This window comes from Clarias gariepinus, chromosome 18 (assembly GCF_024256425.1).
Source record: "Clarias gariepinus isolate MV-2021 ecotype Netherlands chromosome 18, CGAR_prim_01v2, whole genome shotgun sequence".
NCBI classification, from domain to species: Eukaryota; Metazoa; Chordata; class Actinopteri; order Siluriformes; family Clariidae; genus Clarias; species Clarias gariepinus.
In genome coordinates this window covers 27,877,090-27,891,730 of record NC_071117.1, presented here as the reverse complement: position 1 = coordinate 27,891,730, position 14,641 = coordinate 27,877,090, and the positions used below count along the sequence as shown (strand labels likewise).

The 14,641-nt window shown below is 37.6% G+C and overlaps 1 protein-coding gene across 1 annotated transcript; it reads left to right on the top strand.

Annotated features, from left to right (window-relative positions):
* Positions 1-772: 772 nt before the first annotated feature.
* LOC128506279 (interferon-induced protein 44-like) lies at positions 773-5,646 on the top strand. The gene is made up of 7 exons (XM_053476650.1): positions 773-834; positions 1,214-1,247; positions 1,348-1,546; positions 1,843-1,992; positions 2,179-2,350; positions 2,716-2,816; positions 4,874-5,646. Exons 1-7 carry the CDS (start codon positions 801-803, stop codon positions 5,054-5,056), a joined length of 873 nt encoding a protein of 290 aa, XP_053332625.1. The 5' UTR covers positions 773-800; the 3' UTR covers positions 5,057-5,646.
* Positions 5,647-14,641: the final 8,995 nt, after the last annotated feature.

The following is a 14,641-nucleotide window of genomic DNA, read 5'->3' as shown; positions in this document are numbered from 1 at the left end:
AGTGGAGGGAGTAGGGAAGTGCATGTGTTTGTGAGTGTTTGTGTGTGTGTGTGTGTGTTGGGAGGGGAAGGGCTTGAAGAACATTGAGAGAAGTGGTTTTTAAAAAGGAAAAGACTAAGAAGCACCATTCATCAGGATAGTCTCCTAGGGGACCAGGGGAGCAGTAGACAACAATGATGTGGAGGTTGTATTAACATCATGTTTGGTTGTATTAACATTGGTGAAGGTTAGCTTAACATCATGAAATTTATGGAAATAAATTTGAGATGATAGAGGGTGTAAGGTGTGAACAGACCACGTACCACCGGTCTACATTTAATTCATAGCCTGAGAGGAGGGGGGCTGTAAAGCTAAGACCTATCGTCTCCCCTGCTGGGTCTTAATGCCAGCAGAGTTTTTAAGTGTACGTGCGTGTGTGTGTGTGTGTGTGTGTGTGTGTGTAAGGCAGAGAGTGTGTGTGTTTGTTTGGGAACCTGAGAGGAGGGAGGCTGTAAAGGTGAGTGTGTGTGTGTGTGTGTGTGTGTGTGTGTGTGTGTGTGTGCGCGTGTGTAAAACTGAAAGTGGGTTGGGCCTCAACAACTCAGGGTATAAAAGTTCGAATTATGACTCTAGAACAGTCGACTAAGACTGTAACTGTGAGTATGACTTTGCAAACTTTTATCTATCTATCTATATATATACTGTATACATATATATAATTTTATTTTTTTATTATTAATATACCAACATTAAACATTTGTTTTTATTTTAAATACTTCTCTTATCAAGACGATTCATCTGGATAATTCGAATTCAATAAAATGGGAAAGTCTAATTCCCATCCACCACCTCCAGGTGAGTTTAGTGATCAGTAGGACAAACACTTCTCAGTCCTTTTCTTTATTTTAGTTGATGTTTATTATACTAATCTCATTATTACATACATAAATAATTTCTTATGTAGTTACAATTACTACAAGTTTCTAATTATATATTTTTTATTATTAAGAAAGAATCTACGTATGAGTAATAATGCAAAATTTAGGATTAAATGAATAATGTTTGTGCTGTAAGATTTATTATTTAAGAATGTGTGAGAAATACAGATCACACTGTGCGTGCATCTGGCAAACATATAGACAACTTGCTATGTCATAAACTTGTGTGTTGTAAATAAAGAAATGCAAACTGTAACTAGTATATTTTTTATTTATTGTATTATATATTTTTAAAGTATTTGATGAACCATGGAGGAAAATGCCTTGGGGGTAAGTTGTGTTAACATTTTCCAAAAATATTGACATTTAATAAATAAATCTTTGGAGTTAATATTTTATTAATCATTCTCTGACTTTTTGTATGTGATAGGAATAAACATGATTTAGAAGAGACACTAAGGAACTTTACGCTTAGCAATCCTGATGTTAATATGGTCAGAATTCTGATTGTTGGTGAAGTCGGAGCAGGAAAGTCCAGCTTTATAAATTCCATCAATAATACTTTCCAAGGACGAATCACCTCTGGGGCTCTTGTTGATGCAACATCTGGAACCAGTTTCACAAAAGTTGTAAGTACTTCAGTACTTGTCACATGTTATCCGGAGTCACACAAGTGGCATTTATATGAATTTCTTTCTACTTAAGTTGAATCCTCCTTTAAGTTTTCATCATCACAGTGTAGTTCTGTAGGCAAGGCTTTCATCAAGTTGCCATTCATTTATGTTTCAATATCAAAATGTTATTAAACTGGACTTTCACTCCTGTAGAGGCACAGCACTACACAGTTCAACATTATGATTGTAAACCTGAACTAGAATTTTAAACATTTATTCCATCGTTAACAATGTGTGTCTTTGCTTTTTAGTACAAAACTCATAAGGTCAGAGGAAAGGACGGCTCCATTCTGCCTTTTGTCTTCAATGATATCATGGGACTTGAACCTGCAGATGATAAAGGTGCACATGTACAGGACATTATTTCAGCTTTAAGGGGGTTTCTGAAGGAAGGATACAAAGTGAGACCCTCCTACATTTATCATTTGTTATACTTTATAACATTTTTAGATATGTTGATATTAGATATTGTATCATGTGTTAGGATATTTCTGAATAGTTAACATGACAGTACAAGAGTAGTTCAGCAGTAACAGATTTTTACACAGTAAAATGGGAGTAATATTTATCCCTTTAATGTCTTTCAGTTTAACCCTGCTAACCCCATTTCCAAGGATGACAGCGACTACAAAAACAATCCCAGTGTTTCTGATCAAATCTTCTGCCTGGTCAACATTATATCAGGTGACAAAGTGTCATTCATGGATGATAAGGTTTTTCAGAAGATGAAAAAGATCCGTGAGGAGGCTTCAAAACATAGTAAGTCCTGTTATAATACCCTTAAAACATCTTATAAAAGTACATTTATTTATTTAACATTAATGGAAGGAGTATTTGCTGAGAGCACTTTGTAATAGCTGGAGGTCAAACAGACTTCATAGAGTTTACAAACATTTTCTAAGGAAGGAGAAATGTAGGTTTTCTCTGTAACATGACAACCCGCAATTTTTGTTTTATTAACTTCAGGGGAGTAAAAAGAGATAGTCATAAAAAATAACTGTATATAGCTGCTATGGCATAAAATATGACACAAAGTAACTTCGTGGATTGTCCACAACATTAACATTAACTTTAACTTTAAGTAATAAGAAAATATTGTCATTGATAAGTTTTTTATTGTACAGATATGCCTCAAGTAATCGTCATGACAAAAGTGGATAAAGTCTGCCCACTGGTTGAAAAGGACCTGACTAAAGTCTACACCAGTAAGAAGGTCAAAGAAAAGGTAATTATTTAATTAATGGTGTATAATTTGAATGTAACTTATAATATATATATATATATATATATATATATATATATACATACACACAGTGGTGTGAAAAACTATTTGCCCCCTTCCTGATTTCACATTCTTTTGCATGTTTGTCACACAAAATGTTTCTGATCATCAAACACATTTAACTATTAGTCAAAGATAACTCAAGTAAACACAAAATGCAGTTTTTAGATTATGGTTTTTATTATTTAGGGAGAAAAAAAATCCAACCCTACATGGCCCTGTGTGAAAAAGTAATTGCCCCCTGAACCTAATAACTGGTTGGGCCACCCTTAGCAGCAATAACTGCAATCAAGCGTTTGCGATAACTTGCAACGAGTCTTTTACAGCGCTCTGGAGGAATTTTGGCCCACTCATCTTTGCAGAATTGTTGTAATTCAGCTTTATTTGAGCTGAACCACCTTTTTAAGGTCATGCCACAACATCTCAATAGGATTCAGGTCAGGACTTTGACTAGGCCACTCCAAAGTCTTCATTTTGTTTTTCTTCAGCCATTCAGAGGTGGATTTGCTGGTGTGTTTTGGGTCATTGTCCTGCTGCAGCACCCAAGATCGCTTCAGCTTGAGTTGACGAACAGATGGCCGGACATTCTCCTTCAGGATTTTTTGGTAGACAGTAGAATTCATGGTTCCATCTATCACAGCAAGCCTTTCAGGTCCTGAAGCAGCAAAACAACCCCAGACCATCACACTACCACCACCATATTTTACTGTTGGTATGATGTTCTTTTTCTGAAATGCTGTGTTACTTTTACGCCAGATGTAACGGGACACGCACCTTCCAAAAAGTTTAACTTTTGTCTCGTCGGTCCACAAGGTATTTTCCCAAAAGTCTTGGCAATCATTGAGATGTTTTTTTAGCAAAATTGAGACGAGCCTTAATGTTCTTTTTGCTTAAAAGTGGTTTGCGCACTGGAAATCTGCCATGCAGGCCGTTTTTGCCCAGTCTCTTTCTTATGGTGGAGTCGTGAACACTGACCTTAATTGAGGCAAGTGAGGCCTGCAGTTCTTTAGATGTTGTCCTGGGGTCTTTTGTGGCCTCTCGGATGAGTTATCTCTGCGCTCTTGAGGTAATTTTGGTCGGCCGGCCACTCCTGGGAAGGTTCACCACTGTTCCATGTTTTTGCCATTTGTGGATAATGGCTCTCACTGTGGTTCGCTGGAGTCCCAAAACTTTAGAAATGGCTTTATAACCTTTATCAGACTAATAGATCTCAATTACTTTTGTTCTCATTTGTTCCTGAATTCCTTTGGATCTTGGCATGATGTCTAGCTTTTGAGGTGCTTTTGGTCTACTTCTCTGTGTCAGGTAGCTTCTATTTAAGTGATTTCTTGATTGAAACAGGTGTGGCAGTAATCAGGCCTGGGGGTGACTACAGAAATTGAACTCAGGTGTGATAAACCACAGTTACGTTATTTTTTAACAAGGGGGGCAATCACTTTTTCACACAGGGCCATGTAGATTTGGAGTTTTTTTTCTCCCTTAATAACGTAGACCTTCATTTAAAAACTGCATTTTGTGTTTAATTATGTTATCTTTGACTAATAGTTAAATGTGTTTGATGATCAGAAACATTTTGTGTGACAAACATGCAAAAGAATAAGAAATCAGGAAGGGGGCAAATAGTTTTTCACACCACTATATATATATATATATATATATATATATATATATATATATATACACACATACACACACACACATGTATAATGTTCCCACATTTTGGTCTCCAAAGAAAAAAAGACTTTTACAATCAACAAGATTTTTTTTTCTTTTCATGAAAATTCCTGTAAATTATAAAAGTGTCTAATTCTCAATTGACCGCTTATTGGGAGACTACTATCAAGTATAACAAGCAAAAGTTCTGAAGGTTTCACAGGGACTAAAGAGTTAAAAACAGTTTTGTTTTGCAAGTAGCTTTTTCCACTGATTTAAGGGCCTAGTTGTAAATATATTAATTTTAAATTATGATTATTATTGTTATTATTACTTCTTTTTTTTAGATGCAACAGTGTAGCAATCTGCTGGGTGTTCCAATGAACAACATTTTTCCAGTAAAGAACTACCATGAGGAGTCGGACACAGATGTTAACATGGATGTTCTGATTCTCAAAGCACTTGACCAGATTGTGAATATTGCTAATGATGCTCTGATTGAGCTAAACCCTTGCGACGAAAATGAGTGAAGGCATTTTTCTCCCCTACACTAGAGTGGCCATAGCATAGGTAATATTAATAAATAAAGCAAAAATAACAGTAAATAAAGTGATATGATTACCGGTGTTACTGAGGTATGCCTACTGTATTATGGCCTTTTCATATCGTTGCCGCGAAAGTTTCGTATCTTTGCCGCGTTTGTATCAGCGTCTAAATTATATAGCTTTTCCGTTTATTATTTAAGAATCATAATCGGAATTTCAGCTGCACACCAGATTTACCTCGATCACCAGGGGGCGATATTACACTTTAGTGCTGTTCTCAGCTACCTTATTGGTTTCTTCAACTTCCATTAGCAAATTGTGCGCTTTTAAAACTCAATGCTTTTTTCTTTTGAATTTAGCATCTGGACATTTTCTTTTCTCTCTTTTGTCGCATGCTTTTTTTTTTTTTACAAACACCAGCTTCAGTCTCAGCTAAATAATGAGTTTGATCCACACTATTTTCCACAGTTTTGTCAGTTTTTACAAGGAAGTAAGTGATTTCTTCAGTCAGCCAGTAATGATCGCCATGTTAGATTGAAAAGTATTTTTTTTTATTTTTCTTCCTAATAAAGATACAAGCAGACATAAACTTGAGAAAGATTTTTTTTTATTATTAAGTCTTCATACAGAGGTGTTATCCCTTCAAAGTTCATTCCATACATACTACATAGCAAAAGGCCTTTTCTCAAACCTTTCGGCCTCGGCTTCTGATCCAAAGTAAGGCTTTCTCATAGACCTAAAAATACTCCACAGTATATCATCAGTGAGGAGGATTTTACTACAAAGTATATTTTTACCATTTACCAATGGGTCTTTTATACCAGGTTTATAATATCACAAGGTAGAAGAGCTATAATGAAAGATTATAACTATTTTCCATGTTGCCATGTACAGTTTGTATAAGAAATCTAAATCTAATTAAAACTTAAAAAAAAAAAAAAAACTACACCTAAAATTTACACCTAAAAAGAGGATTATTTAAAAAAAAAAAAATACAGTAGACAAAGGTTGACTGTGACCACATTTTATTTTATACCTAGTCATCTTTTTCCAACTCACGTTCCACATAGTCATTGGCAAAATTTAGAATATCTCTCAATGCTGTGAGGATGAACATGTCAGTAAGTGAATCTTGCGTGATGGATTCAGAGTAGTTCATCACTGGGTAGATGGCATTTAATGGGATGCCCACATTGACACTGCACACATCCATCTGAGAAAATAAAGATCGGAATGCATTACTGTATATGATTATAGAGAATTGCCAGAGATATGACTTAGTGAGGACTGGAAATGAGATTGTGAAGATATGAGAATGAAATATATGGTAATGAAACTTAAATCATGTGGGTCTGTCCCAAATCTGATCAATTCTGCAGCTTTTGCGTGTACAATAAGTCCTGACAGACAAATGCAAACATCTACACACATACAAACTAATTACCTTTTCTTTGATCTTCTTACTCTGATACATCTTCCCTAGATCCACTTTAACCAGCTCACAGGCTCTATCCACCTTGGTCATGATAATGACTTTTGGAATTTCTACAAAATCAACATTAAATTAAATCAACAAAATAATCTATGAATTTACCAAGATAGTTATACATAAATAAAGAAACTGGCGAAAAAACAAATGTTTTATTATTATTATTATTATTTGTTTGTTTGTTAGAGCTTATACTGTACACTGACCAGCCAAAAAAAGTCACCATTTCAGATTATTGACCACCAAGAACCGAAAACAGTTAAAGGGATTTGAAATTACCGGATTTGGGTTGGGAACTGTCTAATACACTAATAAAACCTGTAAGGACTGTGCTGAAGTCAAGTGAAAGCAAGAGCATTTCCACATGCACAATATGATGAGAACTGGATTGGGACTAAACAGCTGTGTGGCCATAAGTAAACCACTTGTTAGTGAAACTCATCAGGAGAAAACACAAACACAAATTTTACTGTACAAGTCTCTGGAGGCAATGTTATGACTTGGGGTTGTACAGAATTACTGGGCTATCACATACAGTGGGAGCCACGTCAAACAGCCGCTTGGAGCATGATAGGTCCATGACAGGACCGTGACAGGACCATGATCGATCCGTGCACGGAATGTGATCCCCCGCGATGACGTAGTTAACGATGCCCCACCCCATAAACGCCCCCATGCGCTTTCTAAAAAGATAGTTGCAATGCTGTATAATTCCGCCAGATGGAGCATTGACTGCTTCAGGTAACTGCAGTGTCCAAGCAGCCGGTTACTATATTTAACATATATATATAACATAACTTACGTCAACATAGTTTCATAAAAAGATGATGTGGTAAAAAAGAGGGATAAAAAACGATTCATAAAACAGATTTAAATTACTCAATACACAATCCATGATGCTTATGCTATTTTAATTAAGGATTAAATTAATTAATAAAACTACTTATTGCAATATTTTTCACGACATCCTTAATAATACTTAAAGACGGTAACATCTGTAATTTATCTATACCAGTCGTTATAGGTACGGAATACAAATGCGGGCTATGTACAGTATTTTACATTATGGTGTTTTTACCTATTTCCGTTTAATACACTGGTAGATAATATTTTACTGCAAAGTAAAGCTTGAAATTTAACTTCTGCTTGAGTTTGTTTTCGTTATATTTTTGATGTTTTCGCTGATGTTTTTTTCGCTGATAGTCAAAAATTGGCATAACAAATCGATTAATGGCGCATAATATCTGAAACAAATATCTGTTCATACGGATCAGTAGGCCTATGTCTTTAGTCATTTAACCAGCATAACGTTTCCCCATCAGGGATCTGATGGGACATTAATCACTTATTACTACGGTGAATAGATGCGGCAGAGACAGATTAAATCCCCATAAACATTCACACTTGAACACAATACTAACAGAACTGAACAGGTCCAGAGGGTCAGCGCCTGTTATCAGGACAGGGATCACCTACAGGATACTACTGTATTTTTTACTGCTTATATATTTTTGCCATAGTTTCATTTGGTTTTACGCGATTTCATGTTTTACTTGTTCGTGTGTGTACGTGTGTCTGTGTGTGTGTGTGTGTGTGTGTGTGTGTGTGTGAGAGAGAGAGAGAGAGAGAGAGCGTGCGCGAGAGAGGGCTTATATTGTGATTTATCCAGGGTTACTGAAGACTGGCTAAAAAATATTTCAATGTAACCCATGGGTCTCAATCACAAAATCAGCCAACGCTGTAAACAGATGACAAGACAAATTATATAGGCTACCCTGAAACGTTAATTCGAACATTTAAAAAAAAAAAAAATATATATATATATATATATATATATATATATATATATATATAAACATAAATATAAGATCGACTATTATTGTCAGGGTCAAGTTTACGGGGCTTCTCGGTCTTTCGTTCATTTTACTACTGACTGCAAACCAATGTGGCTTATTAAAGATGCACTGTTTTATTGGACATGGCTGTTTTGTAATGTTCTGCAAAATAAACACTGTCTACGGTTCGAATATACTGTGAACGTCTCAAAGTCACGTCTCTAGATCCTTCTGCAGTAATGTTATCATGATGTAAATTATTAACGTATCGATGTATTTCACTTGCAGACAAAATAGACCATGTCTAGTAACGAAAGTAATGAATTTGTCACTACTCTTCTCTTACGCAGCACGGCTAAAAAGATAAGAAACGTTACACCAATCCTGCCACGATGCTACCCTGTCCATACACAACACTGGCTGGGAAGATGAACTCATACCAAAACTCCAAAACTTACTATTATTTCATAAGATGAAATTAAGCTAGGATGAAGAAAACAGAAGTGAACTCCCCTCTGTGTAATATCTAAGTAGAGTGTAACTGGAGCAGCCACAAAAGGCCCCCCCGTGTAACTCTGATTAGGAAAAGCTCACAGACACCAAACCTGCAGCACTTTGGTGTAATTTTTATTATCTTTTTAGCCGTTTTAGGGCATAACACACCTCTGAACGTCTTTTGTCTTGTAAATGATTATCTTCGTTCACCTTCCAATCCCCCACAGCGCACACACTCTACACTGTTGCTATGTCTGTTGGGGCACTTGGTTATACACAGCACCTTAATGTATGAAACACTTACTCTTCCTGGTTTGTTTTATTTTAAATATTGCTTATTACCTTTTCCCGCAAAATAAACATTAAACATAAACAACATGTTATCATTGTGTAAATTATTAACATATTGATGTCTTTTAATTAAGGACAAAACAGACCCTGCGCTTGTGTTTAGGACTGATGCTGAACAGCTGTGTTCATAGGTTTAATCAACGATTTACAAGACAACAGTTAAAGCGTTTGTGGATGAGAGGTGTGTGTGTGTGTGTGTGCGCGCGCTCCGGCATTTCTCCGTTGCTTTAACACAAACATTTGGGCAGAGACAACTAAGTCTGAAGTACCCCTCCCCCCGCCAAACACACACACACACACACACACACACACACAGAGCAATTAGCACCATGTCACAGTCAGTATTCTCCACTGAGGTTTCTTACCTTCCACTCCTTCTAAGTTTGTCTTTGCTCTTTTAATGGAGTTCTTAAAAAAACCCAAAACTTTTATACTGAGAAAAAATTATTATGGGTCACATAGTCACAAACTAGCACAGATACATATGATCAAGTGTTTAACTGTTGTTTTAATTTGTTTCTATAACCAGTAATAATAATAATAATAATAATAATTATTATTATTATTATTATTAGCCTAACTCTTTGACTATTTAAAACAACGTCGGGTCCCATTTTTGCACATTGAAGTTGTTGGTTTAAGTAAATGTATTTTTTAATACACAAACAATCCCCCAACAATTAAAACACGCACACATGACTTTAAAAATAAAATTTATTCTTCCAAAACTAGTCAAAGGTAAAACAATAATTTGTATAAAACAGGTAAAAACATGTTAAATTTTTGCTTAAAGGTCATTAAAATACCCGGATAACACCAGCTGCTTATCAGTCTCTATCTGGTTCTTTTATATTAAAATATCATTAAAAAAAAATATATATATATATATATATATATATATATATATATATATTAAAGATGGAACTGTTTAATTCTTTGTATTCTAAAGTATCAGACGTTTTGCAATTCTATGTTCAGAACATACAGTAGACCTGACCAAACATCATTCTAAAGCTGTTGCACTGTGACGTCATCCCTCCTACAGCTCCCTCAACAGCTTGTTCAGGCTCCTCCAGTAGCTCCAACCGTCATCCGTCTGACCCCCCAATCCTCCAGGGCGGAGCTCTGATTAAAGAAAACAGGAGTATTTAGTGAAGACAAAGATAAATAAACGTTACAGAATATCTAGTTGTAATAAATATAAAAGATATTAGTAAACCTACACCACAGAGTGTGTAAAATACTGTTTTGGGGAATTCTGGAATGTAAATAAACTGGGATAACTTTAACCATTGAACTTTGTTAGTGTTAACCCCGGTCTGTCTGTATTATCGTCTGCATTAAATTAAAATGCGCTTTTCATACAAATAAGTTAGGCGATATAACACTCGTATATATTAGTTTATCTCTGAAGCCAAACTATAACTTACCCAGTACTGAAGCCCCCCACACCTCCTCACACACCTCCCCACACACACACCTCCCCCTCCTCACACTCCTTAATTGATAAACACTTCAGAGTTTTTATCCATCTCGGTAACTAAGCGCTCGCGCTACCGCGCAAGGTCACGGCCAAACTGAGAAAAATATAAACCGGGTTATGAGCGTTTAGCTCGCGAGCTCCTGTACACCTATCCTCAGCTTGTGTCCTTCATGAACTGCATCACATTATATTCACAGATATAACCTGCAGATTAACTCTTACCCAAAGAATAAATAAATGCTGAATTTATCCAGACAACACGCGGTCAGACTCTAAAGGCCTTTTTATAAAGCACAAACACTCTTCATCCGGTAGTGCAGCTTTTGTAATAGGGACATTAAGAGTATTTTCGAAGCTTTAGTGTCTTTTTAGTTGAAGAGGAGTGACATTGTGAGTTTGTGACACTGACAGTAAACTGTAATGTTAACTCCAGACTTGGTAAACAGATCATTAAGTTATCTAAAGTTACATCTGACCGCTGCTGGTGCTGCCAGTGATTTTCAAAATGGCCGATAAAAAAACTAAACTGGGAAATAAACTTTAAACTAATCCCAAACAAATTTTATAAATTAAAACACCACTTACCGCGAATAGTCCATTAAGCCGCCATCTTCATCTCTAGTACAGTTTGGTAGCGTCAGTTCGGCGGGGGTGGGAGCGGGTTGTTAAAATCACGTGATTGCAACTTAGCGCAGCTAAATTGCTGGCTTGTGTTAACGTGTCCTTGAGAACGAAGCGCCATCTAGTGGTGGAACCAGGTAAATGCATAAATAGGGCTTGAATGGGCGTGTTTACTGTGAAATCTTGACACGCCTTTCTCGAAGAAAAAGGAGGGGGGATTACGGCGTGCATAGGGCAGCCGTACGCCATTCGTACGCAATTCACACGGCCGCAGCTATTTGGCGTGGCTCCATCTGTAACTGCTAAGTAACACTAAGTAACATTTTCCCACCACATGCCCCTCATGATGCACTATGGGCAAAAGGCAAGTGGGCAGAGGCAGTGTGATGCTTTGGGCAATGTTCTACTGGGCAACCTTGGGTCCTGCTATTTATGTGGATTTGACTTCAGTGTGTACCACCTACTTAAACATTGTTGCAGACTTAGTACACCACTACATGTAAACAGTACTTATTGATGACAGAAGTCTCGTTCAAGGCGATAATGTGCCCAGACACACTGCAAGCAAGATTCAAGAATGGTTTGGTAACACAAGAAAGTTTGATGTGTTTACTCAGCCTTTAAATACTCCTGGAAAAACAAGTCAGATCTATAGAGGCCATGTGACTTACGGGACTTGAAGTATCTGCTAATGAAGGCTTAATGTCAGATACCACAGCATACCTTCAGAGGGCTAATAAATTCTATGCCTCAAAGGGTCAAGGCTTTTTGGTGGCAAAAGCGGGACATACTCTATATTAGGCAGCTGGTATTAAATCAAATTAAAATTTTATTTGTCACATACACAGTCATACACAGTACGATATGCAGTGAAATGCTTGTACGACTGCCGGTGACCTTAAAAAGAAAATAAAAACTATATATAAGGAATAAATATTAATAAAAAGAAATGAAATACAAAAGAAAATAAATGTAACTAGTAAAATAAACAAACTGTACAAATAAGGGCATAATAAAAATATTACAAAATATAGAAATATAGGAATATGGGTGGATGGGTACAGGAGTAGAAATTCCTGAGAACCTTGGAGGGCAGTCTTACGTCTCTCAAGCGTCTGAGGTGGTAAAGATGCTGCCGGGCCTTTTTCACCACGGTGTTGATGTGACAAGACCATGACAGGTCCAGCGTGATGTGAACACCGAGATATTGGAAGCTGTCCACTCTCTCCACTGGGCTCCTGTTGATGATGGGGGTCTGGTAGTTCCTCTCCTGCTTTGTACTAAAGTCCACTATCAGCTCCTTTGTCTTGCTGACGTTCAGGAGGAGATTGTTCCTCTGGCTCCAGTTCTCCAGATTTCCAATCTCCTCTAGGTAGGCCGACTCATCATTGTTGGTGATCAGGCCCACCACGACAGTGTCGTCAGCAAACTTGATGATGGCGGTGGAGCTGGTAGTGGCCACGCAGTCGTGGGTGTACAAAGAGTACAGCAGGGGGCTCAGAACACAACCTTCAGGGGCTCCAGTGCTGAGAGTGAGTGAGGCTGAGACATGTCCGCCCATCCTTACTGCCTGTGGTCTGCCAGTCAGAAAATTGGAGATCCACTGACACATTGATGAGCTGAGTCCTAGGTGCTCCAGCTTGGTGGTGATTGTGGAGGGAATTATGGTATTAAATGCAGAGCTGTAGTCGATGAAGAGCATTTTAACATAATTCCCTTTCCTAGTGTCCAGGTGATTGAGTGATGTGTGGAGGAGATGAGAGATTGCATCGTCTGTGGAACGGTTCTGGCGGTATGCAAACTGTAGTGGGTCGAGTGTGTCTGGTAGTGAAGAAATGATGAAGTCTCTGACCAGGCGTTTAAAGCACTTCATCACTACTGAGGTGAGGGCTACAGGGCGATAGTCATTGAGAGAGGCATGATGAGGTTTCTTCGGGACAGGAACAATGATGGACTCTTTGAAGCATGTAGGGATCACCGACTGAGATAAAGAGATGTTAAATATCTCAGTGAACACAGGTGCTAGCTGGTCTGCGCAGGCTCTGAGAATACGACCAGAGATGCCGTCTGGTCCTGCTGCTTTCCTGGTGTTCACTCTCTTGTAGGTTCTCCTCACGTCATGCTCGGTGATGATGAATGCGTTTCCAGTGCTGGCAGTGTCTTCCTGTCGCAGTGTCTTCCTGGTAATGATTTTATGGCCGATCAGTGTAAGAGGCAAAGAATTTATAGTTGTTGTTATCAATCTGACCAAGCATCCGCGGAATGCACTGGACAAGAAAGTTTAATCCATGTGTCTTCACCTTGCAACTCACATCATCCAAAGGATCCACTGCTAAGGAAGCAGCACAACCCCAAAGGTCTTGTGAAGTAATGGCTTGGTAGCACACAGGGAACCCACATAATATGGGGCATGATGTTTTGTGTCTTAATGCTGTGGCTGATCAGTATACACATTCTGATTGAAAAGACATCCTCTGGATAGGCAAAACCGTTGCTGCGAAAAGTAAACTTTAAAGTTGCCTCTGTGCTTTGATAAGTTTTTCTTACTCCAGGAGAGACTCAGTCAAACACACACACACATGTTGTCTATCAGAAAGGTCTCTGTCTATTAACAGGACAAAGATAGGGGTTCGCTTAAGCAAACACCTGTGCCATCAACATGTGTTACTACAAAGATCATAAACCTCTGTAAATGTCCTGGTGAGATTTTGAATAACAAAAGAGTGGAAGTTAGATAGATGTCTGTCCAGAGACAAAACAGGAGATGTTGACTCAAGTTAGGGGAAGAGGGGAGGAGAGAGAGAGAGAGAGAGAGAGAGAGACATAAGGAGTGAATGAGAAGGTGAGAGTGGGAGCGTTAGCACCTTTAATAACAGATGCAAGATGTGATAGGAAGATAACACCACAGACGATTTAACACGTTAATATCCAATCTATGAGGAGGAGAGCAAGAGAGTAGAAATAACTTATTTTATACACAATTATTTTATTACACTGGGTCAGTTGTTTGGGTGATCTAGGTTGTGTGTACACTTGAGCAAAGTCTAATACTAAACACAAAGCCTTCTGCAATACAGTGGGAATCAACAACTAAGAAACTAATTGTCCTTAGTTATACTTCCACGTTTTCCTCTTTTCTCTCCTTTTTAAAAATCTTTTTATTCTTTTATTCTCTTTCACATTTTACATTCCTTATTTCACTCTACTCCTTCCAATTTGATCCTTTGATCCTACCCTTTCTCTTTTCTCCTTTCACTTTTCTACATTTACTTTTCTCTTTTCACTTTCCTCTTTTC

Bases quoted from the DNA above. Each gene is read 5' to 3' on its own strand.
- LOC128506279 (XM_053476650.1), top strand. From the start codon at position 801: ATGGGAAAGTCTAATTCCCATCCACCACCTCCAG. The intron at 1,547-1,842 runs GTAAGTACTTCA...TTTGCTTTTTAG, and splicing joins GAACCAGTTTCACAAAAGTT to TACAAAACTCATAAGGTCAG. The intron at 1,993-2,178 runs GTGAGACCCTCC...AATGTCTTTCAG, and splicing joins TTCTGAAGGAAGGATACAAA to TTTAACCCTGCTAACCCCAT.